The 27860-nt window shown below is 34.2% G+C and overlaps 1 protein-coding gene across 1 annotated transcript; it reads left to right on the top strand.

Moving 5' to 3' along the window:
* LOC149795388 (homeobox protein Nkx-6.2-like) lies at positions 1-27860 on the top strand. The gene is made up of 3 exons (XM_089965174.1): positions 1-871; positions 7758-7930; positions 25923-27860. The coding sequence occupies exons 1-3, from the start codon at positions 379-381 to the stop codon at positions 26106-26108; spliced, it is 852 nt and encodes a 283-aa protein (XP_089821300.1). The 5' UTR covers positions 1-378; the 3' UTR covers positions 26109-27860.

The raw sequence follows: 27860 nt of genomic DNA, 5'->3' as shown, positions 1-27860 counted from the left end.
ACATTTAGAAATAGCTTCGTATGCTTGCTCTTTCGCCATTTTTGGAACATTATAGATTCGACGTGGGTCTGTTTGGACCTAAGAAAATCTTGATAATAAGGCTTTCAAAAGATCTGAATGAATACGGAGTCTGAATTTTACGGCTACCTGTCGATGGGAATAACTGGAGAAATTTGAAAGAGTTTGCGGGATTTTATATTTCAGTGTTATATATTTTTTGTATAGAATGTTATAAGTGAACACTATATATATTTTGCTATCAAGACGAATTTAAATGTTATGGTTTTCTAAGATGCCCCTACATTTCTGGACAATTACTGAAAATCAGGAAATTTAGTATAACGTGTTTAAAGGCGTAAAACAAACAGAAAAACGACAATGTTGGATTACTGCTCCGTTGATAATTCCTTTGCTGGCTATCAAACGCCCTCCCCCACAATGGCATCGTTCTTCAACATGGGAGGGATGAGTCGGCCGTCGGACTCTCCCCGGCAGTCTGCCTTCGTGCTTAGCAGCCCACCATTGGCTGCCCTGCATAATTTGACTGAAATGAAGCTCCCTGGGACAGGGGTGGGTTCAGGAACCAGTGTAGTCCCAGGAGGCGGGGTATTCTCTCAGAGTGACTATAATTATACGCAGGAGACGCTCAAACAGCTTGGACTGGCTATGTCTCAGGCCTCTTCCTCCACCCCCCATGGAATCAGTGACATTCTTGGCCGCCCAAGCGTCCACGGCACCATCGGGCTCTCGCGGTTGAGTGGCATGTATCTCAATCCTCCGGTTCGACTCTCAAAGCTGGCAGAGCTGCCGGGGCGACCTCCAATCTACTGGCCGGGGGTACTGGGCAATCCAACCACGTGGAAATCAAATTGTAAGTATCTAAGTCTCGTGTTCCAACATCACCCCACCCCAATCTTTCTCTAATCTTGCCTGTTTTTTTGGGATGGGGTGGGGTGGGGGAGTGGTTTTCGTGTTTCCTTTCGCAAAAATATACACTGCCACCATGATTCAATAATATCTTAATATCATTATCTCAAACATGCGAAGTGATTGCTTTTTCCATCCGCGCTGTTTGGGTAAATGCGTGTTTAATAATGTATTGCATTCATTTGCCATAATTAATATATATATATATATATATATATATATATATATATATATATATATATATATATATATATATATATATATATATATATATATATATATATATATATATATATATATATATATATATATATGTTGGCAACAATATCAATTTCGAATGCATATTTTTCCAACTCTGTATTCTCAAATACTGGAATTTGTATTGAACTTGATTGAATGGTATAAGATGTGTAGCAGTCAAATGAAGTCGATCTTTTGTATACGTTTTGGACGTAATTCACTTTCTTTCCGAAATCTATCGGTACCGTCTATTGAGGTTGATCTGGGACATGATCGCAGACTGTATGCACATTGTTTGATAACTCCCAAATTTATGACATTTACGGAAGTATTATGTCCTAAGTATCCAGGAAACTAGACCAATACATTTGAAATTAATTAGAACTGGTGATATTATGTTTGATTTGACTGTGTTTTACTGGACTTATCTGACTGTTCCTGCAATATCTCAGTCACTACCACCCCTACCCCGTTTCAACCACTACATAGAAACCCAATTTCGATAAAGAAGGGGTCGATACCGTTCGTCAATAGAGGAAACGTAATTCCAATGTTTGTCTTAAGATTATTTTCCGGGCTTCGAGCGACAAAAGCCATGATAAATACGCGTATGTCAGAAGTGCATACCACCCTGAGTTCGATGGACATTTTCATGTAGAACTATGCTATAGAAACTTTATTTCTGTTTTGTTTAATAAAAATTAAACATGTAAGATGTGAGCGTAGTTTCTAGACTGTCTCTGAATAAAATAAAACCTATCTCTGACAACTTATTTTCCTTACAAAAGTGCCAAGATTCTGATTTAATAGAAGTCTGTTGGACTTACATCGCAAGATACGCATGTACCTTGTATATGCTATTTGCTTTTGCCCGACAACAATGTCTATTTTCTCAGAGTCAAAATCAAAATTAATTTATATAAAGAGCATCAAGTCCTTTGTATGCTTTCAATGCCAAAACGTAGAGGAAGTTGTTATTTTGTTCTGGGGTTCTCGAACCCTTATATTATTTGTAAAGGGAAACAAAATCTCCAGAGTTTTTGTCGATATTATTTTCAGAATCATGGGTATTATAATTAAGACTTCAAATTTCTGCTTGTTTTAACTGCATCAAACTTAATATTCAATAAATGTATTCAAGATTTATTACTTTTAAAGTTAACTAGTAGATTTACCAATTTCGAATGTTGACATAGTGTATAACTCCTGTTATCCTTCCATATATTATTGCTTCTTACTACGATGAACATTGAATTTATAGACTTGTTAATGCAGGAACCAATTCAAGATGTATCTATTTAAACACACATCTGAAACTCCTTTTTTAACGTGCGTCCATTGATGCGTTTTCCTTGACATTACGTCATACATTAACTGCAGAAGACTTACTCTACGCAGCTTCAAGCAGAATGGCTTGAGTTTATAATGCTATGGGTAAAATCCAACAAAAATATCATCTCTTCTTTTTTTCAAGTCTTTCTTGTCTGCAATTATCAAATGAAACATTAATTAGCTCGTAGCTCATAATCATTTGACAAAATGGAGCAACGTTTAGGGTTGATATTTCATAACAAAATGATAAGCTAATAACAGTATAAAGACAGTATTTAGTCTTTCCTCTTAAAACATAACTAATAAGTAGATTTTGTTCTTCTTGTGATACGAAACATTTCAGAACCGAAATTTTCAAATATCAGATGATGTTAATGAAGTAAAGAGTAAGACGAAAGCACATATATAGGGAAGATTTTAGGTCATAGGAAATATTGATTTCATTTACACAAATTGATAGATTTTTTTACGATATATCAACACATGAAATGTTTTGTCGTGCCCCTGCAACTGAAGCCAAGTATGCCTTGCTGTGCACAACAGCGGACGACCACACTTGGCCAGGGCATGATTCTGGGCTCGAGTCTGGCAGGCCAACCACTAAGCAATTGCGGGGTACATACATACATACATACATACATACATACATACATACATAGTGACATGAATGAACAAAAGTAATGTAATTATTCTAACTTTCCACCACAAACTCCAAATCTTTCCAGGCAGGTTTTGATCTTGCTGAGATAATAAATTATGTTTCTTTTCTAATGTTTTTGTTCATGATAGTAACTAGTTTTTTTTAAATGCATACTTGTCTAATTCCCTGAGCATAGAAAAAAGTTACAAAGTAGACTTGAGAATTTAAGTATTGTCCCATTTTAACGAATTTATTGAAACCAGAGAAATATGTATACATCAATCTCATAATCATGGGCGATGTATTTATGGTTGGGTTTTTTATTATTATAGGTAACTAATATTTCTTGTCATCACCACCGCAACAACAAGACAGCCACAAGTACCATTATTATTATTATTATTATTATTATTATTATTATTATTTTATTATTATTGTTGTTGTTGTTGTTGATGATGATGATGATGATGATGATTTTGTAAGTAAATATATCGTCTGATAGATGGAAATCGTTTTTACTATGTCTATGGCCAGGAAAGTTGTTTGTATCTTTGCCAGCCCAACAATGGGATTACCGGGATGTACAAATTTCGTGTCTGTAAACATTATGCAACAACACCACATATTGACATGACTTTAGCAGCTTAGGAGTGACACGGACCTGTGATATCGTTTTCCATAAATAACATTACATTTAATCAGTGTGTAATCGTTATTATTATTATTATTATTATTGGACATTGTCTTGTTGCCTACAGCTCATCACCGAATCGGTGTTCAAGTCCAGGGTTAAATATTGGGTCGCACGCAGATGAGAACAAATGTATAATTAACACCAATGTTCAAAAAGGATAAAGCAGACGAAGAGTTGAAAGTAGTAGAAAATCTGCAAATGTGAAATCTGCGTATTATATACAACTTTATGAGAAACAATCCGCTATGGGAGAAAACCACCTCACGTGATATGTTTCTAGCTCTGCTAAATCAGTTGACTTGATATCATCGACAAATTTGCCGTTTCTTCAGAATTAGACAGATGGAGAACCAATCTGTCTGCTCTAACTAGTTTAAATCTAAGTCAACGTGGGTGTTTTTTTTATAGGATCGGATAGAACTTTCATTTATTCAGAGAATAAAGGCATGCTTATTTATCGTACTTCTTTCTAAAACTTAACTACATTTACTTTTATTCACGGAATTTTTTTTGGTTCAAGTTCGTGCCCCCAAAACCAATGGTCATTGGGCAAAAAAGCAAAGGTTTGGTCAGGGGATTTGGGATTTGTGCCCCTCGTTCATTATGTTGTTTTCTTGAAATATCTTTAATTTCTTGACAGTTTTACGTGCACATTTATGACTGATTTACTTATCTGTAAAGCTTGGGTTCAGCTTGTAAAATAAGCCTTTCTCAATGTCTTGGATAATGTTATCACTAGCTAGCAGATTTTCGGGGAAACTCGGATTGAAAAGGAGGTTTGTGTACGTATTATAGTGCAAGCAGCAATGTGTGCATGCAGGTTTGTGAAATAGAAAGAAAGTTCTTTATCAATATTTTCTGAATATGATTGTGTATTTCTGAAAAGCTTTTCGTCATTTACGCTCCAATAGGTAATAACTGGCAAAATAATAATGTTAATGATACTGTAAAGTGAGTAAAAATAACAATAAAAAGAACAGAAACAATCATGAAGGGAAAAAATACCCCCGTCTCACTGGATGCGTTTCACACTATTGACAGCACCACCCGCACGTTCATTCGTATATAAGAATTATGTGTTAATGCACACAGTTCTTTCTTTTCGCGACTTTGATTCTTCTGAAATTAATTTAAAATATACACATATCTTAGACTGATGTAGATCTACTGCCTTGAAAGTATGTGCTATTTACATAAATTATCAACGAAAGCAGCCTCAATCTTTTCTGCCAAATTATAAGAAAAAAAAACTCTGGTGTATAAGGCAGATACCAATTCCAATTTGCAGCATATTGGTGCAGACAAAAGAAAAACAATATGTGTGCTTATGTTTATATGCATAACTCCAGTGCATAAGAGAATGTTTGAAATTGTATACAAGCAGCGTATAATGTCTATGAAGAACTGTGATTAAACAAGTTATCAAGATTTGAGAAGAGGTATGAAGACAAAATGGAAAGATAGATGAAGCAACATATACACAATACACAACCAGTAGAATATAACAAAGGCAGTACATTAATACATAATGCAATCGAAAATTTTCTATTAAAAAATATGAGAACAACAAACGCAATTTGTTGATGCAAGCCAAGTGATTGACTTCCATTACAGTAATTATTATAGTTATAATGTATGAACATGAAGACGACCAGGTACATGTAAAAACAGCAGAAGTAAGTTCAGACTGAAACCAGCTATGTATAAAATACGGACTTGTTTTTAAATGTGAACAAATTGTAATGACTTTAACCTTCGATGTTACACTTGCCAACGAATGAGTTTAATTGGCAGAGATAAACGACAATATGTACCTAATAACAGATGATATGCCAATGAAATTAAATTATAAATGTATAGGTGAGGTTAGAATTTGTTGGGCTGGGGTTCTGCCAGGATGGAAGGTGGGGAAACATTTCTAAATGCAGTTAGTTCACCTGAAGTCCAATAAGAATGTACTCAAAATGACGTTAAGCTCTAATTACTAAAGTCTCTGAGAAGGATTGCACAAATTCAATGGCTGCCTATAGCACGTGACCACAATACTGAGAGCTAATTGGTCCCCTTTGTTCCAAATTCAAATCCTACTCTTTTTGCATGGGACACAGCTACGCATGTGTAATTAATTGTATGGAGAAGTGTGCTTGAAGAAATTAGCAAGACTTGATAAACAGTGTGAACAGAAGATGAAAAGAGGTGTGAAGTAATGAAGATCCATGCTTTATATATTTTTATAGGATGACTCTTGTACTCTTTTATCGTCGTTGGCTTTTATCATTGGAAGATGGACGACAGTTGTTTCAGAAAGCACAGACCAGTCTATACCTGTCTGAATTTTCTGTTCACCTGTATGTATTAAAATCAATAATATAGAGGATCTCACTATCATGGTACGGATGTAACTTTCCACGATATTAAATTACAAACATTACATGGAATACAAATATTTATTTTAATATGTAACAAAATAAATAATAAACAAATGCTTCCGGTTTCTACTTTAAATCAATGCACTTGCGCAATAATGTATAAGACATTCTCTTCGAAAGACGTTTTGAACAAAGCAAATTAAAGAAAAACATTATAACATGGATCTTTAAATATTTGAACAAATTGTTTTGGTATTGCAAATTTATTTTGGAAAATACATTTTCATGCCTTGCTTGAATTTGCGGTAATGTATTGCGTTTATGGTTGTCCTCTTAAAATATCGACATTTTAAAAATAACGTTTAGAAAATATACAGGCTGAATAAGAGTCTTTGAATGATATCATGACTTGTGAAGGTAGATAGAAATGGAAACAAAAAAAGTAACACCCAAAACAATATCTGAGTGCTATATTCAAAGGAACTTTAGATATTCGCTTCCTTGAAACCAATACATTGCATCTACATTTAACTATATTTATGGTCATCTTAACTGATGTACTTGTTGTCCGCGTATCTGTGTTTCCATTAGCAGGCTTTTGTCATACTAATTTATGTATACATCATATGACGTGAGTGAGCTTCTGTCATGCTAATTTATTTATACATCATATCACTTAGTTGGTCTTTCGTCATACTAATTTATTTATACATCATATGACGTAGTTGGGCTTCTGACATACTAATTTATTTATACATCATATCACTTAGTTGGTCTTCTGTCATACTAATTTATTTATACATCGTATCACTTAGTTGGTCTTTTGTCATACTAATTTATTTTCACATCATATCACTTAGTTAGGCTTCTGTCATACTAATTTATTTATATATCAAATGACGTAGTTGGGCTTCTGTCATGCTAATTTATTTATACATCATATCACTTAGTTAGGCTTCTGTCATACTAATTTATTTATATATAAAATGACGTAGTTGGGCTTCTGTCATACTAATTTATTTATACATAATATGACATGCGCTTTCATTACACATCTCACCAAATGTACAATACAAAGTGTGTAAAGACTATGATCATAACATTGTTTACCTCACTTGTAATTAATATTCTTCTCGATTTGCTAGGTCTTGGTGGCATCAATCCACATAAAATACACACACACGCACGCACACACACACACACACCACACACACACACACAAGCATAATATTACTATTAATTCCAGTCTAATATTAGCAATAAACACAACAACAACTACAACAACAACAACTACAACTACAATAATAATAATAATAATAATAATAATAATAATAATAATAATAATAATAATAATTATTATTATTATTATTATCATTATTATTATTAGTATTATTATTATTATAATAATATTGATATTATTATTTTTAATATTATTATTATTATTATTATTATTATTATTATTATTATTATTATTATTGTTAAAGGAATTGTCTAGGAATCAGTTACTGGTAGAAATGTATCTAATCCGATTACATGATGTTCTTTAACTTCACAGCACATACCAATGTAGTCATTGACAAGGACGGGAGGAAGAAACACACCAGACCCACATTTTCCGGGCAACAAATTTTTGCCCTGGAGAAGACCTTCGAGCAGACAAAGTACTTGGCAGGACCTGAGAGGGCGAGGCTCGCTTACGCCCTGGGCATGTCTGAAAGTCAGGTCAAGGTGAGTGCCAATATTAATGTCTTACTTGTCCTTGAATAGTCAATATTTATGTCGTCCTTGACCATTCAATATTCAATATCCTTCACCATTTCATATTCAGTATCTTTAACCATTTAATATTCAACAGAAATTAGAAAAGTTATTTCCAAGCTGTTTGTTTATCGTCGTTATCTATTAAAATATCTGTCAGCGTTGGTTGATATTTATCTTTCTATTATAACAATAATGATACCTATCCATACAACATGCGATGCAATAAGATGTTTTACTGAGAAATAAAAGAACATCATATCTGTTCAAAGTTATATATATATATATATATATATATATATATATATATATATATATATATATATATATATATATATATATATATATATGAAAGTAATCATTATTGCATTTTTCGACTTGGATGAGATACAAGTATATATTACACAGTAATCACACAAACGTATTATTATTATTATTATTATTATTATTATTATTATTATTATTATTATTATTATTATTGTTGTTGTTGTTGTTACTACTACTACTATTAAATTGTTATGTTTATTATTCGTCGTATATAGGTAGCAGTAGTATTCTAATTCTAAACCCAATACAGAATTTAATATTGGCTACGGGATAGAGAGACACATATAAACTTAGAGAGAGACAGAGACAGAGACAGGGACAGAGAGAGAGAGAGAGAACGTGCGCAACAGAAAAAGAATTTATTGTAACCATTGTCTACAAGCACACATATATACACTAACAATTATATAAACCTACCCATACATATGTAGACAAACACACCTACATACATGCATGCATGCATACATACATACATACATACATACATACATACATACATACATACATACATACATATTACTACTAGATTCAAGAGTCATTTTTTATAATTTGTATACAGTAACTATTTTCTGTGTTCTTTTGACAATATTTACATTCTATTATCATTTTCAATGATTATTTTCTCTTATTATCAATATGCCAATAAAATAGATACATAAATTAGGAGTCAACTATTACTTTAACAATTTACTACATTAACTCCTTTGCAATTACTCTGCATTGTGGATGTGTATATTTTTCCTTTCTAATATACCCAACAACAACATAAATATAACTACAAATTTTTTTCTTTCTGATATACCCAACAACAACATAAATATAACTGCAAAATTTTTCCTTTCTAATATACCCAACAACAACATAAATGAGGTCATACCTCCATCACTGCACACATGCTTAATTTCATACATGGGCATATCTGAGCATAATTAAAATTGTAAGTGTGATTTGAAAATAAAGTATGAATCTTTCAATTGCCATTTGTCATCAAACTTTTTCCATATGCAATTGATATATGTATAATATTTTTGGACATAGGAGAGAACTTCACTGTTTTTAAATGGGCAATGTTGTGTGTTTCATTGTTAAAACTACAGTTTTATAGATATACAATTTCATTTGCAACAAAAGGAGATTGATCACTGTATCTCTTTTGTTTTGGTTTATTATACCAAAAATAAACTCTCTTTTTGAAACTTGAAAATTATGCAGATGATTACACTTACTCCTTATCCACCCAATAAAACCAGTAAGTAATGAAACAGTTTTGGAACTGTTCGGAAAAGGGTGAGATTAAGTCTCTAATGGGTCATTACATAAAGGGCACATGCTTTTATGGACTTTTCCAATTTTGTTTAAAAATGTATTTGTTGGTAAAATTCTATGTATTATTTGGCGTTGATATCATCTTAGTTTGGAATATTTAATTATTTCAAAATGCAAGAAAATGTATTCCTTCCAGTCACTCTCATCTATAAACTTATAATCTTGACTCCATTTAAATATTGATGTTGACCTAGAATTATTAACTTGTAGTTTTTGATATATACTTTTACAGTCCTTTTTACTTATGTAAAACTGGGCCATATGTATTTGAATTTGATGTTTATTTGTAGTTTGTTAGACAAAAAATAAATGAATGGTACTGAGCAAGCCTTGAAACTCTGTGATGTTGACATGCATTCAAACTTATTACAAACATCATCTATATTAGTCCATGAACCGCTTTCATTAACTAAATCGTTTACATATAAAATTGCCTTTTTCACCCAGTACGCTATAATTTCAAACTTTAATATTAGGATTCATCCATATTAGAATTTTCTACAATAATTTTTTTAAAATGTAATTCAATATTTGCTGCAAATGCATCAGTCCAGAATGCATTCAAAGTATTTTTCACCTTTATCACAAAAACTATACCAAAAGTAAAAACATGTCATTATTTGGCATTGATGTTGTTAAAATCTCTTTCCATTTAGGTTTAGAGGTGACAAGTCTTCTCACCCAAGCGAGTTTCAATCAATGTACAGACATGTTTACATCTAACATTTTCAAACCTCCTCCAAAATACTCTTTATATAAGACTTTCTGACTTTCTTTTTTACTTTATATTTTCCACCTCATCCCACCCGTGCAAACGTATGGAAAAGTACATCTAACTCATGAAGCTTGGCTTTAGGTGGGTTCGGTAAACTTAGAAATAGGCGAGTAACCTTAGATTGGGCCAAGCTTTTCGCAACTACAACAATTTTCCAAATGGGGTAAGTGATCTTTTTGACCACTGTAACAGTAAAGATTTAACGTATCTAATTTGGCTTTCATAATTGAGCTTGGCAATATCATCTACCTCTATTGAGAATGTTTTTTCCTAGATACGTACAATAAGATACATTACAATCTAATTGATATTCTTGGCAGTACATTTTGGTACTCGCACTTGTACTTCCTATCCATACACATTTCGTTTTTTTTTCTTTCTTCTTCTATAGTTATACTTAGCCTGACAATTTAGATTATTGCTGTTTAGACTAGTGCTGTTTAGACTATTGCTGTTTAGACTATTGCTATTTAGACTGTTGCTGTTTAGACTATTGCTATTTAGACTATTGCTGTTTAGACTATTGCTATTTAGACTATTGCTAGAAAGGATCCAGAGCTGGCTTAGAAGACTTCTCTGAGCAAATAGGAAAGTTATTTCCAAAATGTTTGTTTATCGTCACTAGCCGTACAAATATGTTTCGTTGTTAAATGATATTTCTTCTTCTTCTTTTATTATTATTATTATTATTATTATTATTATTATTATTATTATTATTATTAAAGTCTTTTGTAATAGTCCCTGGACAACGTTACCCTAGTTAGTTATGTTTTTCATTGTATGAAATTATTGTAGTACATTAATCGGATTATTGATTGCTACTATTTATGCATTTGTCTGAAACAAATCAACACATGTTTATACAGAGAATAAAGACATTCATTACACATTTGCTTGATTGGTTTCTCTGGATTCTATGAAGCTGCGCGAGTCTAAAATGATGGGGTTTTTAAACTCCTTTTAGGATGTAGTAAAACTCATATTAAATTATGACCTTATCAGCTTTTCATTATCCCATGTTTTATGCATGGAATCATTATCAATATTGGCCTGTGTGTCTGTTTTCTAAATGCATGTATTTTCTGTCTGTCTATCTGTCTGTCTGCATGCATGCATGCATTCATGCATGTATGTATGTATGTATGTATGTATGTATGTATGTATGTATGTATGTATGTATGTACGTACGTACGTACGTATGTATGTATGTATGTATGTATACGGTTTCACCTCTAATCATTTTAATCCTGGTAGTGCCAAGTAAAACTTACGAATTAAAAATAGTGAAGGTGAAAATAATTGCTACAATCCTTTTGTACGATAAACGCTTACGACTATAAGAAAACATATTTGTCTAAGATAAAACATTAAAAGTTTAAGGTTATTTAAAACTTCTTAGTAAGTTTAAATAGATGTGATAAAAGTTTAATGTTTTAATCGATGTGATACAAGTTTAAATAGATGTGATGCAAGTTTAAATGCTTAAATTGATATGATAAAAGTTTAAATATTTAAATCGATGTAATACAAGTTTAAATGCCAAACAAATAATCGCGATCACAAAGACAGGAAATTACCTGAAGAGTCATTAATTTGATACCGAGCAACCAAACACTAGAATATTTTTAGTTTAGTTTAAATATATTGTATTGCCGGGAATCAAATACAATCGGACACAAAAATCTGGTTTAGGATCACAATCGTTTTGGAACAAAAGCTAGATAAACTTACGAATGTTATTGTTTCTAACAAATATAAGACTTTATCTACGATTATATTAAAAGTAGAACGTGTTTCTGTTCAGAAATCTATTAGTTAAGACCAATAAGTTAATCATCAGAAACCCACACCGACGTCACCGCCATTTGAAGAGAAAATCCTACCTTCATATAGATTATCACGATATTAATCATATAAATCCTATGTTTGGACCAATGTTATCATCATAAAATTCTAAGCTATTGGTCAAATATTATCATCATAAAATTCTAAGCTATAGGTCAAATATTATCATCGTAAAATTCTAAGCTATTGAACCAATGTTATCATCGTAAAATTCTAAGCTATTGGTCAAATATTATCATCGTAAAATTCTAAGATACTGAACTAATGTTCAAGGTTTTGAAAGTCAGATAATCAAGACATAGACCGAAATGTAAGGAAAACAGGGCCTGGCCATGTTGCTCTATGTACAAAATCAGAGTCAAACTAAATTAACTCCCCTAAATTAACTCCCTTTCGTTTCCGGCAACCTTACTCCTGTAAATCTTGCAAGTATTAATCTCGTGATGCACGTTTTCGTGCAAGTTTATATTCCATCTGGATGGTTCTCTATTTTGGTATCTGTTAAATTATGCACCCGCATATTTATAAAGATGGGCATCAATTAGAACAAATGTATGTGTAGGAGATTTCTATTTTTAAGGGTAGTTTGTTCTTCTTCACGCATAATTTAAACAAAACCGTGACAGAACGAGCCGTTCCATTTTTCCCATTCGAGGTACTGCAAACGTCGGTGACAAATAAAAAAAGACATTGGTTAGTTTATTTATGTATTAAAAATAAACAAATACTACCGAATATATATTTGTGTGTGACATATTTGTTTTACCGGCGAAAGCAGACCAGCGACATATTATATTGAATCTCATTTCACAAAACCAGTCAGAAGACTGATCCATGAGAATAATTTAATATGGTTTACTTACAGTACGTGACCGAAGGAACTATGATTTAGATGAAGTTAGTCGATAAAACTAGCTATTATTTACACCATGTTTTTTGTTTAATTTTAAGAGCGGAGGCATGGTGCTCAAATTTTACAGAATTTTAAAGAATCGACTCTATTGGCTGAAGACATTATACCATAGTTCGGAGACTCTTAAACTTTCCTTGTTCGTCTTACTGAAATGTGTTTTTTTTTCCTTATAATTATTAAAATCATCGGAGTCATGAAAAAGTTCATTGATTCATTTAAAAGTGGATGCCATGAAAAAGCATGACAAGACGGTTGCCGCATGTACTCGTTTTTAGGTCAAATACAGCTTCAAACTTCATAGAGTCAGATCTGACGTCGAATGATGTGATATATCATAAAAAATAAGAAACTGAATACACCCTTATACATACAAGATTAATATACAATTTATATATATATATATATATATATATATATATATATATATATATATATATATATATATATATATATATATATATATATATATATATATATATATATATATATATATATATATATATATATATATATATATATATATTCGATCCCAGGCCGAGTCATACCAAAGAGATATAAAAATTGTACTAACAGCTGCCTCACTAGGTACTCAGCATTAAAAGGTTAGTGTTTGGACTTGTCGGCCTGGTGTCAGGATAATGTGCTTGGATGGGACATCATGCTACATGAAACCCCAGTGATATGCATCACTATAAACTGCTACACATTAGACATCGTATCGATATGACTGAAAAATTGTTAAAGCTACGTTAAAATCCAAATATCTCTCTCACTCTCTCACTCTCTCTCTCTCTCTCTCTCTCACACACACACACACACACGCGCGCGCGCGCGCACGCATATCAGCAAGGTTACTAATGATAATGGGAGACAATGAAAATCAAGAAAAATAATAATGATAACAGGGAAACACTTTGCATAGCAAGAAAGACACTACTGATCATGGGGAGACACTTTGCATAGTAAGAAAGGCAATAATAATTAGAGGAAAACACTTTGCATAGCAATAAAGACACAAACGATTATAGGGTGACACTTTGCAATGCAAGAAAGACGCTAATGTTAATAAAAGAAGACTACGCAGATAAAGAAAGACACTGACGATAATAAGGAGACACTTTTCATACCAAGAAAGAAAAGAGAAGTAAATAAGAGCCCCTCAAAGATGCATTGCAGACAATGTGTTCAAGGTCGTGATGAGGTACGCATTACGTAACTGTGCTCGAAATCGTGGAAACGTATCTTGTGAATTTAGATTTTATTTTAGATTTTACTTGGAGTTTACCATTAGTATTGTTTACATGAACTTGTTGAATATAAATGATGTTAAAACTTATGTTAAGAAGAAACACGAATTAATTAAACTAAATAAATAGATGACAGCCATTTTATGCTTCATTCCCATCTACAAAGAGGAATTTTGAAAATCTTCAGGCACGCTCTCAATTGCAGTTATGGGCATATATGACCACCAGCTTAAAATGACCTGAATATTTTTTCTTTGGTTTTGGTTTAAATCACCTCCACTTAAAGAAATAGAAAATAAAAACACGTACACACATTGCCTGTGCTCTGCTATGTATAGTAGGGGTCAGGAACGGATGTACCAAAACAGGTCATTGGTTATGTTCCCACTTCTTTGACTAGTACAACATGTAACAAAACTTATCAATATCTCTTATATTCTAACGATCAAATTCGTATAGTATCGCACCCTGAAGGAAGCCATACTACTGTACTAACAATTACTTAAAATTCCATACTCTCCACGCCCCATCTCCACCCGAACCAGACACTTTTATAAAAGCAGGTTTTCCATTTTCCTGACAGATGCATTCGGACAAATAGCTAGATTCAGTGAAATTGACATAACAGTAGCACACGCATGTGCTGTTGATATAAAATATTTCATTCATAGGTCAGTATTTGTCTCACAGCTACTTTTCTTGTTATGTTTAGTTCTAAAGATGTAGTTTTTGCATGTTGCTAATCGATAGTTCTGTGGACGTTTATGCATGTTGCCAATCGAGCATATAAACATAGAATACGGAAATCCATATTTATTCTCATTTCAAAATCGAGTGCAAAAATTAAGGCTCATATTCAGATTTAAACACAAATCTCCTTATGCAAAATCTCCTTCGATAAATTGAGTCCGAGGAATTACTAAGGCGCCTTTTAATTGTTATTCCCGTTTAAGCGTTCTATCATTATCGATTCTTAGATTCGCTGTCTAAAAGATAGTTGGTAGAGCGTCTGGTTCGTAATACATGGGTCGCGGGTTTAATACAATCCCATGTCGGCTGCTTCGGCGTGTACTTGGAAGGGCTCTGACATCATCGCCATAATGCAGCCAGTAATGTGGCACTTAAAACTAACCATTTAACAAATGACTCTATCTAAATTATTCATTTTAAAATTGTGTATGCCTTTGCTGTTTAAGTATTTGTGCTGTGTGCTGCAAAGGAGACTTAGTATTTGGATTTGGGGAGTTTGGATAAGAACAAATGTGATTTGTTACGTCAACCTTTTTCTTAACGAATCTCCACATCAGATTGAAGGTATATATCAGCAAATCCAGATGCTTGCCATTTTTAGACATACACGTACCGGTATTTCTTTTGTACTGCAATATCTCAGTCTTGAGGCAAGTGACACTATCAAAGGACAAATCGGTGGGGTAGGCTTCCGATGAATGGAAGAGTAATTTGTCTATCTTTAATACCAGAGAGCTTGGCAGGTACAACAAAAAAATACAAAGGGACGCAGACCCCGGCCCTGCTTACAAACCCTCACATAGCTCCCAGGAATCCAGAAGACCACCTGCTGTCATGGGCCATTAGGAAATTCCAGCTGTCCTTATTTTCACTACTGTATTTAAGTTCATATTCAAGTATCATAGCTGCAACTCGTCGTAAAATAATAAACGAAATTTATTTCCCCCATTTTAAGATTTTCACAGATTAGACTAACAAAGAATTATTTCTCCTGTTTTAAAAAATACGTTTTAATTATCCCCACTTTATTCAGGAAAAATCTGTGGAATAATGTAACAGTGTCCGTCTGCACGTCCTTCTGTCTGCTCATCTGAATGTCTGCCGTCTCCCATTCATGTCTTACACCATTGAACAGATAGACACCAGACTTGGTGAATTATTTGTATACGTGACGATAAGGTACGAGACTAGATTTTTGTATGCGTTCCGACAACAATAAATTCAGGTCGAGTGAAAATTCGAATCTGGAAAAATTCTACATTACATTAATGCTTTTGATATCAAGCAAGTAATAAATACACGTAGATTTATGACGATTACTGGGATACGATCATTTGGTAATGGTAGTGTGTGTTATTGGGAATCATATTTTTTTTTCTTCAGATAAATTACACTTAGATTTTGCTCCACCATTCAGACTGCATGATGAAAGCTTATGGATTTGCGAGCACTATCGAATTGCTGTGGTATTAATTTTTCAGTACACTTCATGCAGTTTAAAACTAAAAGGATATACCGTCTATACGATGAGCCCATCTGCAAACTGCATAAACCCAAGCGTATTATGCGCTGGCAATTCCTGATCTATGCAGTTTGTTATGAGCAATCAGTAGAATAAAACCATAGACCCAATTTTCTAGTGCATTATGCGATGGTAGATTATGGTCAATGTTATTTTTTGTAGTATATACGGTATTTTTGGCAGGAGTAGGGTAGCACTCATTTGATTTATGCTATCCTGTCATAAACATTGTGAGTTTGCTTTTCCATTTGTGCATTGAGAGGATTGCAGTTTGAGGTAGACAGTTTGCTTCTTTAGAACGTAAAGGATAGGTTAACGGAAATAGCAGATATAGATTAAATAAAATGCAAATGTCAATGATGATCGTAACACAAAATGTACATTTAAGCACGATCATTTTAATCTTATTGATGATCGTAGTACAAAACGTACATTTAAGCACGATCATTTTAATCTTATTGATGATCGTAGTACAAAATGTACATTTAATCACGATCATTTTAATCTTATTGATGATCGTAATATAAAATGTACCTTTAATCACGATCATTTTAATCTTGTTGATGATCGTAATACAAAATGGACATTTAAGCACGATCATTTTAATCTTATTGATGATCGTAGTGCAAAATGTACATTTAATCACGATCATTTTAATCTTATTGATGGTCGTAGTACAAAATGTGCATTTAATCACGATCATTTTAATCTTATTGATGATCGTAGTACAAAATATACATTTAATCACGATCATTTTAATCTTATTGCTGATCGTAATACAAAAAGTACATTTAAGCAAGATCGTTTTAATCTTATTGTTGATCGTAGTGCAAAATGCATATAAAATCAATCTCTTTTTTATTGTCAATGATCCTCGTAAGGTAAAAAGTACATTTAAGCAAGATCTATTTATGTAAATGATGAATTATCCTAGTGCAAAACGTACATTAAAGGAAGATCTCTTTAATGTCAAGATCTTTTCTTATCTCAATTGGATACTGGACTACAGCATTTAAGCACTACTTGAGAAAGAAAAAAAATATTTTCTTGTTATTAACTATCTTGTTAGAGATGTTGTGACTGGTCTTTAGCGTATTATGACGTAGAGATGTTGTGACTGGTCTTTAGCTGATTATAACGTACAGATATTGTGACTGACCTTTAAGCTGATTTTGAGACGGAGATGTTGTGACCTATGTTTCATCATATTTTGAAGTAGGAAATTTAACAGTTCCATATACTATTCCACAGGAAAAAAAAAAAAAGCACAAACACCGAAATTCAAAGTGAAATGGTAGGTGCATATAAATTATCTCTAAAGCTGTCGCCTACCTATAAAATAGGTATTGAGATAATACAATGGCTATAAACTACATATTTCAGACAGGATACAATCATCATAAATTTAAATGTTACCGTCTTGTTTGTCATAAACCAATACGCTTCCTTTTATTGTAACTTGAGTGTTTTTAATGGCTCGATTATTTCTTTATAGGACGTAAGTATTAGTCCAAATTTAATTTGATTGGTAGCATATGAAAACCTTGAACTTTCACGAAAGAATCAACCATTAAACTTGCATCTAAGCCATTTCTTATAAAAACAGCTTGGATCAGATTTGATTCTAGAATATTCAAATTTATCTAATTAATATTGGATAATAATAGGATGCATCGCGATTAACTTAATCAGCGCGTGATAATTACCGCTAACCGTGTTTAAGCAGACGACAACATACTAAATATCAGAACTTTCGTTTCCCAAAACTGCCCATATATTCATATGTATGTATGTATGTATGTATGTATGTATGTATGTACGTATGTATGTATCTATGTATGTATGGATGGATGGATGGATGTATGTATGGATGTATGTATGTATGGATGTAGGTAGGTAGATATTCATATGTATGTATGTATGGATGTAGGTAGGTAGGTAGGTATTCATATATATGTATGTATGTATGTATGTATGTAGGTAGGTAGGTAGGTAGTAGGTAGGTAGGTAGGTAGGTAGGCATGCCCATATATGTGTCTATGTATATATGCATGTATTTTATGTCTTTTTCATTGCCTTTGTTGAGAACCGGTGAAAGACGACAGTTTTCTAATCTATTGATCAAAACTAACTTACCACTATTGCTAAAAATATCTGTGTCTACTGTCAATAACAGGAACTCGGCTCTTTTGATTCTCACAAAACGATTCGGACAGGTTTATCGAACAGGTTTATCGAACAGGTTTCAGTCTATTTCAATAAAAATGTAAAGAACCATTAAAATACATGTATGAAAATACATGTATAAAATGCAAAAAAAGAAAGAAAAAGAAATAACCATTTTAATAAGTAATAAATTTGCGGTCTTTGACAATTGATGTGTTTGAAAAGTTTTGGGGTTTTGTAAAGGATAGTATAAGCATGTACGATAGAGACTATACAATTTAAAGATTGTGAGTCAAATACCATCATATCGAATGTTTTGAGCATTGTCATCTGCAAGTTAAAAATCATCAGTGGCTACATTAGTTACTATCGGAGTCTAATAAATTTTATAGAGTTTAAAACACACTATTGGAGAAAATTTTGCCTATTTCGCTAATTTATCAAGCCCTCCCCCCCAACAAAAACAAAACAACTACAATAAAACCCAACAAAAAAACAGAAGAAGAGAACAACCAAAAGGGCAAAGAATGTTCCAAATGTATAGAGCATAGTATGTCACTGCTCGTTTTGAGAAAAAGACTAAATCTCTATGAAAGAAGCACTTAGACGTTAATGCTTACATCATGTGATATATATATATATTACGTTTTCTTCACTTGAAGAAAAACCTCATATCGGGTTTTTTTTTCACAGGGGAGGTGGCAAAGTTTTATCCTGTTACATTCGAACAAGTGCACATAGGGGATGCTATTTATTTTATTAGTGAGAACCAGTGATACTTTCTATCTCAAGGAAAACCGTCTTGTTTTCGTAGTATCCATGACAGCAATTAATTAATTTCTCTCACTGGACATATAGTTATTTATTACTTGTACATACATACCACTATCAACGAATAGGATGAATCTGAGAAAGGAAAACACAAACTTCAGGTGCTATCTATAGATATCGCTGAGTAATGTTTAGACCAAAGATTACCGAAGTCTTATCATTAACAGTATGGAGGGCGGTGCATAGGTTTTCAGAGTTTGTCGGTCTAAACTAAATTTGTAGCCACTTTATTTTCATTAGAATTAAAAATGTAAACGAGGATCGATTTCTCGAATTCAATCTGACACCGTTCAAGCACTGAAATTTCTCCACCGCTAAAAAATGACCCTCTATACAATATCTGGAATTATTAATTATTTCAAATTTTATGCCACCTTTTCGGCTTAGCATCTCGTTCGCTAAATTTTAGAGCTCATAGATACTATTTTCTCAACATTCTTTTTTACCACCACCAGCTACTCTATGTGAAAAATTACACAAAAGTACGCGTTTGTTTATCTAGCATGATATTATGGATTACGCTCCGCAAAGATCTGGGCCCCTGGTGGCCGAGTGGTCTAAGGCATTCGCCTTTAAGGATCACTGATATTTCACCTATCTCTGCGTGCCTCGGCCAATGTGGGTATGTGAGAAAGCTTGCTAGTGGTCAGTGGTTTGTCCCTGGGTTTTCACTGGGTTCTTCCTCCACCAAATATATTGGCATATCGTGTGTTGAAAAATGACGCTAAAGATGACGCTAAAAATGACGACGAAAAATAAAATAATCCTGATGATAGATTATATAGTAAAAAAGGTTGTTTGTTCTCGCCTCTCATAACTAATTTGCTGACGCTACCGTGACATAAAACATTACTCTTAACTGCCAATTTAGTATTGCATTGTTCTTCCATTAGTATTGAAACCATAATGACGCTAGTTGCGCTGCTTAAATTTAGTTTGATGGATGATGTTCGACATTGTTGGATCTTGAAAATTTCAATCTTCAGTATATTATTATTATTATTATTATTATTATTATTATTATTATTATTATTATTTCTAACCTTATTGTATATTTCCCATTCAAATCATACTGTAAGGGTCATTTTTATAATGAAAATCAATTCGTGAAACTGGAAACAACTGCAAATCAGTACTAGACAGTTTATAAAATAACACACGTAAGTGTCTAGGTCCAGCAGTAAAAGATACTAAGAAGTACAGTACAGTATAATTTTTAAACCATTTCCCTATTTTGTTTTTTAAGTTCTTAATTCATTCCGCTATCAAAGATGCTTTTAATAAAACTCTTTAAATAAAGTGTAGAATGGCACATCCACATGATATGCCTCGAGGCGAGGGTCTCTCTCTGGCAATTAGAGTCGAATGCCACATCCCAATATATGCTTCGAGGCGAGGGTTTCTATCTGGCAATTAGAGTCGAATGCCACATCCCCATTATATGCTTCGAGGCGAGGGTCTCTATCTGGCAATTAGAGTCGAATGCCACATCCCCATTATATGCTTCGAGGCGAGGGTCTCTATCTGGCAATTAGGGTCGAATGCCACATACCCATTATATTTTTCGAGGCGAGGGCCTCTATCTGGCAATTAGGGTCGAATGCCACATACCCATTATATGCTTCGAGGCGAGGGCCTCTATCTGGCAGTTAGAGTCGAATGCCGCATCCCCATTATATACTTCGAGGCGAGGGTCTCTATCTGGCAATTAGGGTCGAATGCCACATACCCATTATATGCTTCGAGGTGAAGGTCTCTGTCTGGCAATTAGGGTCGAATTCCACATCACCATTATATGCTTTGAGGCGAGGGTCTCTATCTGGCAGTTAGAGTCGAATGCCGCATCCCCATTATATACTTCGAGGCGAGGGTCTCTATCTGGCAATTAGGGTCGAATACCACATCCCCATTATATGCTTCGAGGCGAGGGTCTCTATCTGGCAATTAGAGTCGAATGCCACATCACCATTATATGCTTTGAGGCGAGGGTCTCTATCTGGCAAAATAGTCGAACGCCAGGGTCTGGCTAAAGAGTCGAATGTCACATCCCCATGCTGTGCTTTGAGGCAAGTGTCTCAGCCTGGCAATTAGAGTTGAATGTTACGTCCTCGTGCTAGAGGCAAGGGTCTCTTTATGACTAATATATTAGAGTCCAATACCATGTCCTCATGCTGTGCTCTGAGACAATGGTCTCTTTCTGACACTTAGAGTCGATTGACACCTCCCCATGCTGTGCTTTGAGGCAAGGGTCTCGTTTTGGCAATTTGAGTTGAATGCCATGTCCCCAGGCTGTGCTTTGAGGCAAGGGTCTCTTTCTGGTAATTTGAGTCGAATGCTGCGTCCCTTGCTATGCTTTGAGGCAAGGGTCTCAGCCGGGCAATTAGAGTCCAATGCCACGTTCCTATGCTATGCTTGAGGCAAGGGTCTCTTTCTGGTTATTGAAGTCGAATTTTAAGACCGCATGCATTTGGACGTGGTATTCAAGCACAGCATGGGTACGTGGCAATCGAATCGAATGCCACGTCCAAATGCTGTGTTTTAAGGCGGGGATATCTTTCTGTCAATTATAATTGAATGCCACCTCCCCATGCTTTGTTTTAAGGCGAGGATCTCTATATGGCAAAAGAGTGAAAGAGTGTAATGATATGCCTCCAGGCTAGGGTCTCTCCATCGGTCAAAATAGTTGTTTGCCAGGTCCCCATTATTTGCTTCGAGGTGACGGTCTCTGTCTGGCAAAAGAGTTGAATGCCACGTCACAGTTCTATACTTTATGGTAAGTGTCTCTATTTGGAAAAAATAATTCACATGCTATGCCTTGAGCTGAAGGTGTCCGTCCGACAGAACATATGAATGCCTCTCTCCTATTCTATATTTTGAAGTGAGGGTCTCCGTCTAGTAAAATATCGCATGGGACGTCCCCTTTGTATGCTTTGAGGTCAGGGTCTCTCTGGCAAAATAGTTGGTGTCATTTCATGATCCGCTTTTTCACACCTTGGTTGCTACTTTATTTTCTCTGCAAAATGTCAAATAAATACCAATGTGCTGATATGATTATACCCATGTGTCATTATTGTTTACAGAGGATGTGGTCCCTTTATGATCAGTTTAAAATCCGACCATTGTATTTAGCACATTCAGCTAATTTTTTTGTCATTTCCTATGTAAATCCTTTCGTACGCATACTGCCCTGTAATGTTTCATATGCGTCTGTTTGGAACATATCTATTTGCACCCATTTATAAGTGAAATATCAATCCATTATAAAAAGAATAAAGACAAAAGTTGTTATCCATTATTTCTGTAACTAGGGGTAACGAAAATCAAACTATTAAGATACCGTTTCGTAATCAAAAGTTTAAAGTAAATGTACTTTGTGGGTTTTATATATCCATTTATGGGTTTTCAATAACCCTTCTTCTTGTTAACAGGTATAAGCATTTATCTTGTATTTTTTCATGTCCACCCAATCACTTTATTTATGCAGGCAACCTCGTCATATTCATCCTTTCCTACATGTGTATAGGTACGTTTTCATGAATGTCTTCGATTGTTTATATCCTGGAAGAGTTCTAGTCTTTAAATGGAATAGTTATGATCCTTTCAGTCGTGTTGTTTAATCTTAGTAGACAGATTCTTCTTTTCAGTGTTCCTTTTAGGAACAGTTACATATATTAGGCCCCAGAAAGTGGTTTAACTCTCATAGGACAGATTCATCTAGCGCCCCTTGGTAGACTGTGCCTTTCCTGTCAGTTTCTTTTTCTCACATATGTCACTTTTTGTTTATGCGATTCTGATTGAGTTTTTCGTAATGTATTTGTCCTTTCCACGTTTTTATATTACGTTGACATTCGAATCTTATTTGCTCTTCTTAATTTCTAACTTGCTTTAACCGTCTATTTAAGACGGCAGAGGGAGTTAGGTAGGGTTACATGCTAAATGCTAACATTACAATGTGACATTATATGCCCTTCATGGTAACGGAGTATGGGTAGGCATGAAAAATATTACGTAATTTTTTGAGACATTCATAAATAAGATAAACTAAGTCATTCAGTAATTCTACATAATGAAGGAAAATAGTTAATTATTATATTCCAGTTATTTAGAATCATTAGGGTGTGTGTTTGTGTGTGCGCGCGCGCGCGCGTTTTGGATTTTTTATGTAGCTTTAACAACTTTTCAGTCATATCGCTTCGATGTCTGCAGTGTGGCAGTATATAGTGATGTCTGGCACTGGGGCATCACGCCACAAACATGTAGCATGATGTCCCACCCAGTCACATTACTATGACACCAGGTCGACCAGTCATAACAATAATCTCTTAATGCTGAGCGCCTAGCGAGGCAGCTGTTAGTACCATTTTTGTAAGTCATTGGTATGACTCAGCCGGAGTTTGAACCCATAACCTGCCACATCTGAGGTGGATGCTCTAACCTCTGGACCACCGGAGCGGTTAAGACTCATTAGGTATCTTTCAATAAAGCTTCCCATTTTTCTATGCTGAACATTTGCGCAATATAATCCCCATCTACATACATCATAAGATACGGTAAAAGCAAGTTTCGGGCATATTTCAATTATTCTTAGCGAAACCATTTCGAGGAAGTGAAAGAAACGATCTTTTAATTAGATAATAAATAATCGAGAGTAATCGGAGTGCAATCTTAATTTAAAATTAGTCTTGAATCAACAGCGAACCTTCTATAAAAAAAAAAGTACGAATAGCTATTTACAAGTTTCTCTTCAAGAGACTTTCATTCTTAAGATGGTCGTTCAAATAAACGTTACTGCAGGGCCGTATGTTTGACCGATTGGCTGACATATTCGTAAGCTTATATTGATAACCGGAGCGAAGAGATTTGTTCGGAACGCGGCTGGTGAAAGTGGGTGGTCGTATATTCTCTTTATATTGATGTTTTGTGTAAATCATGGCCAAACATACGATACAAATTCATTTCTACGCCGTCCATTTCGCATTAGGAGGAAAACATTAGCAGACAGAGGACTTAGATTAAAATCGTGTTTCTCTGATGTGGCGACACTCTGTTACTACGAATAAACTCACCTGGATTCCGATCTCCTAGCATCCAGAGGCAAACCAGGACAAGGTGTGGTTTCAAAATTTATGAATTCACGAAGCACTGGTAGGAAATAAGTCAACATTTTCCAACTAATGCATATAATGACAATTGTAACACGTCTGTAACTACTATCACAAGTTTTAATTGTTTTTGCAGGCTTTATATCGACGTTTCATTCCATTACAATTGCATACTTCTCGTGTTCCCAGATATATTTTCTTTCTCATGTTAGTTTTAAACTAAAAGTGCTGTAGATGTTCCTGTTGTAACGTTGCACGAGGAAGATGATTTTTCGCCGGTACAATATGATGATTTCGTGCAATAATGCGTTATGCCCTTATGCGCGATATTTCCCATTTTTTCATTTGTTTCCTGCTCTAGTGTTCTTACAGTATGTCAAACGTAATATCATGTTTGACAGAGTCGTATCTGTTTGTCATTTATTCAGTTTTAAACATCTCTTTGAAATAATGTGCAGTTTACGGAACATTTGAAAAATTCATCCGCAAAGGAAAGGTCTTAGCGTCCATCTGCTGGTTCCTGACATCAGACTGTATTATAAATTAGTCAAAATCTAAACCTACGTGGCTGATGTGATGTTACCTTCAGAATATATATATATATATATATATATATATATATATATATATATATATATATATATATATATATATATATATATCTGTGTGTTTGTGTGTGTAGAGAGAGAGAGATTATGTTCATTACGGTGGCCCCAGTGGTATAAAGCTCTCGCTTTACCGATTACTGCCATCCCACCCTGTCCATGTAGGTTCGAGTCTCAGGCTTGACCAATATAGGTATGTGAGTTAGGTTATCGTGGGTCGGTGTTTCTTACCAGGGCATTCCCGAGCGAATTCTTCCTTAACCAGTTATACCGGCCAGCATGTACAGACTATCATGCCCTGAAAAATGGCGTTAAACCACAACAACAACAAACAAAGATAACAACCATCTTTAAAAGGTTCCCCATTATCGATTACAAAAACGAAACAAAACAAAAGAAGCAGAACAGAAATGTCACATCCTGCTGCAATATGGATATGAATCTATTACTAACAAAGCAACAACGAGAATTTATGTGATTATCCCTAGTCATTCTTTACTTCTTCAGCGTGGGTAAGATTTTACTTGATATTAAATTACTCAATACTTTTCAGGTCTGGTTCCAGAATCGACGAACGAAATGGCGGAAGAAGCACGCCGCTGAAATGGCTAATGCCAAGAAGAAACAAGAAGAGGACGAAAATATGGACGGAAATTCAGACGAGGAGGACAACGTCTCTGAAATTTGCAATAGTATAGGTGATAGAAGTCTGGATTTCGACTCCTTAAAAGACGTTTGATTGCAACATCAGCTAACGCAATATCCTTTGGTTCAAAACACGATGCACTCCAATTGTGTCCACACGAAATTATTCAAATACGAAGAAGCTCAAGGCCTTCTTCATGGATGAAACCAGGATTCTGGGAAGGCTACAATTAGGTCTTCTTTCGAGTGATTTGTGTGATCGTTATTATCGGAAAAAGGTGTTCTTTTATGACTAATCAAACTTGTTTTTATTTTATGTCGACCAATACCTCAGGAAGGCATGGTCAGTAGCATAGTCCACTAGAGAGCACTGGTTAGTTGGGACTGAGATGCTTTTTCTTCATACGATTTTGATGTTTGTAGATCGACGCAAGTTACATTGTGTAACCGATTTTAACATTATCAAGTGCTTGCAAGACTTATAGAACAGAAACATTTCTACCTTGAAATGTCGAAAATTTAGTGCTTGAAGACTAGGTCACATAAATGTCATATATTCTTTAGCAATGAAAGACGCCATCTTGGTAGCTTATCCGATTGTCCAGCTACCGAGGAATACATGTTTATTGGAATGGTTCAGCACTGTACATCGCATAAGATGTTATTGAAATGTGATTCTTCTTGTTTGCAGTATGAAAAGAGACAAACCTTTCCTCAAATTTTAAAGCCTATGAAATAGTATTATTCTTTCCATCATGAAACATTAGACAGGCCAATATGAGGAAATCTTTTCTTCTGTTTTTCCTTTGTTTAAAACTGATTTAAAAATTAAATATTGAAAGTAGAATATTGCACACATCCCATTTATCTTGCAGACAAGTTCTTTGTATAAAATTTGTATACATTATTATGTAAAGCTTTTCTCAAGATAAGAATCTATTTTTCCTAAAACAAAATTGACAGGCTTATATAAGAAATATCTTTATTACATGCTTGAAAACGAAATATTCTATTCAAAACGCTTTTGATGTATACATGAAATAAACATTATTTCAAAGTGTTTCTAAAGACTGAAGGATTTAGGAACAGAAAATAATCAAGAACAGTCTTTGAAAACTTGTTTAACAGATTCTTTTTTGCTGTGCATTTTTTGTCGTACATGAGTAAAATTATTTTCTCCGCACCCCCTCAGATAAGCTGAATCTCAGACGCGTGTATTTTGACCTTAGTTTAATTTGAAACATTAACTCCATTAAAAGTAGTCCATGTTCTATCAAGTCCAAACCAATCAAATTTATCATAGTCACCGCAGACGTTTATTGTATTTTCCATGGACTAAAGTTATGCCATCAAATCCCACTTTTATCCCCCAATTTAACTAAGTGCTGTAGATATATCATGGCAAATGTGCCTCGTGACATATCTCGCGAGATCTTTTGACCCCGGATTAGGAAATCACGTGACTAAACCGATCCCTATTCAAACCGTAACAGACTGATATTAGTTTGTAGTATCTATGTTGATACCACCTTATCAAAAATGCATGTTAGAAAGCATGTAGTTTTAAACTTTGTTAAAATGAAGACAAACAGGCGCGTAATGTATGACACTGATTAAAGGAGCTATGTGACAGAACGGTTCCGGCTTCCCTCCATTGATATTTTTTTTTTGATCAAACGACGTGCCCCATTTACGAGAGTCTGAAAGTGACCGCTTAATTTAGGGCTAAAACAATAATTAGTTTTGCTTTTATGTGCTGCATATCACAAAAGTCATTATGTATATTCCTGCATTGAATGGATATGTAAAATGCGATAATTGTCATTAAAATTTAATGTCATCGTCT

This window comes from Sinohyriopsis cumingii, chromosome 7 (genome assembly GCF_028554795.1).
Source record: "Sinohyriopsis cumingii isolate HCF-2022 chromosome 7, ASM2855479v2, whole genome shotgun sequence".
NCBI lineage: Eukaryota > Metazoa > Mollusca > Bivalvia > Unionida > Unionidae > Sinohyriopsis > Sinohyriopsis cumingii.
Note: the sequence above shows the minus strand (reverse complement) of the source record. Positions and strands in the feature narration are given on the sequence as shown.

Coding starts and splice junctions, on each gene's coding strand:
- LOC149795388 (XM_089965174.1), top strand. CDS start 379: ATGTTGGATTACTGCTCCGTTGATAATTCCTTTGCTGGCTATCAAACG. Junction 872..7,757: donor AACCACGTGGAAATCAAATT/GTAAGTATCTAA, acceptor TTAACTTCACAG/CACATACCAATGTAGTCATT. Junction 7,931..25,922: donor TGTCTGAAAGTCAGGTCAAG/GTGAGTGCCAAT, acceptor AATACTTTTCAG/GTCTGGTTCCAGAATCGACG.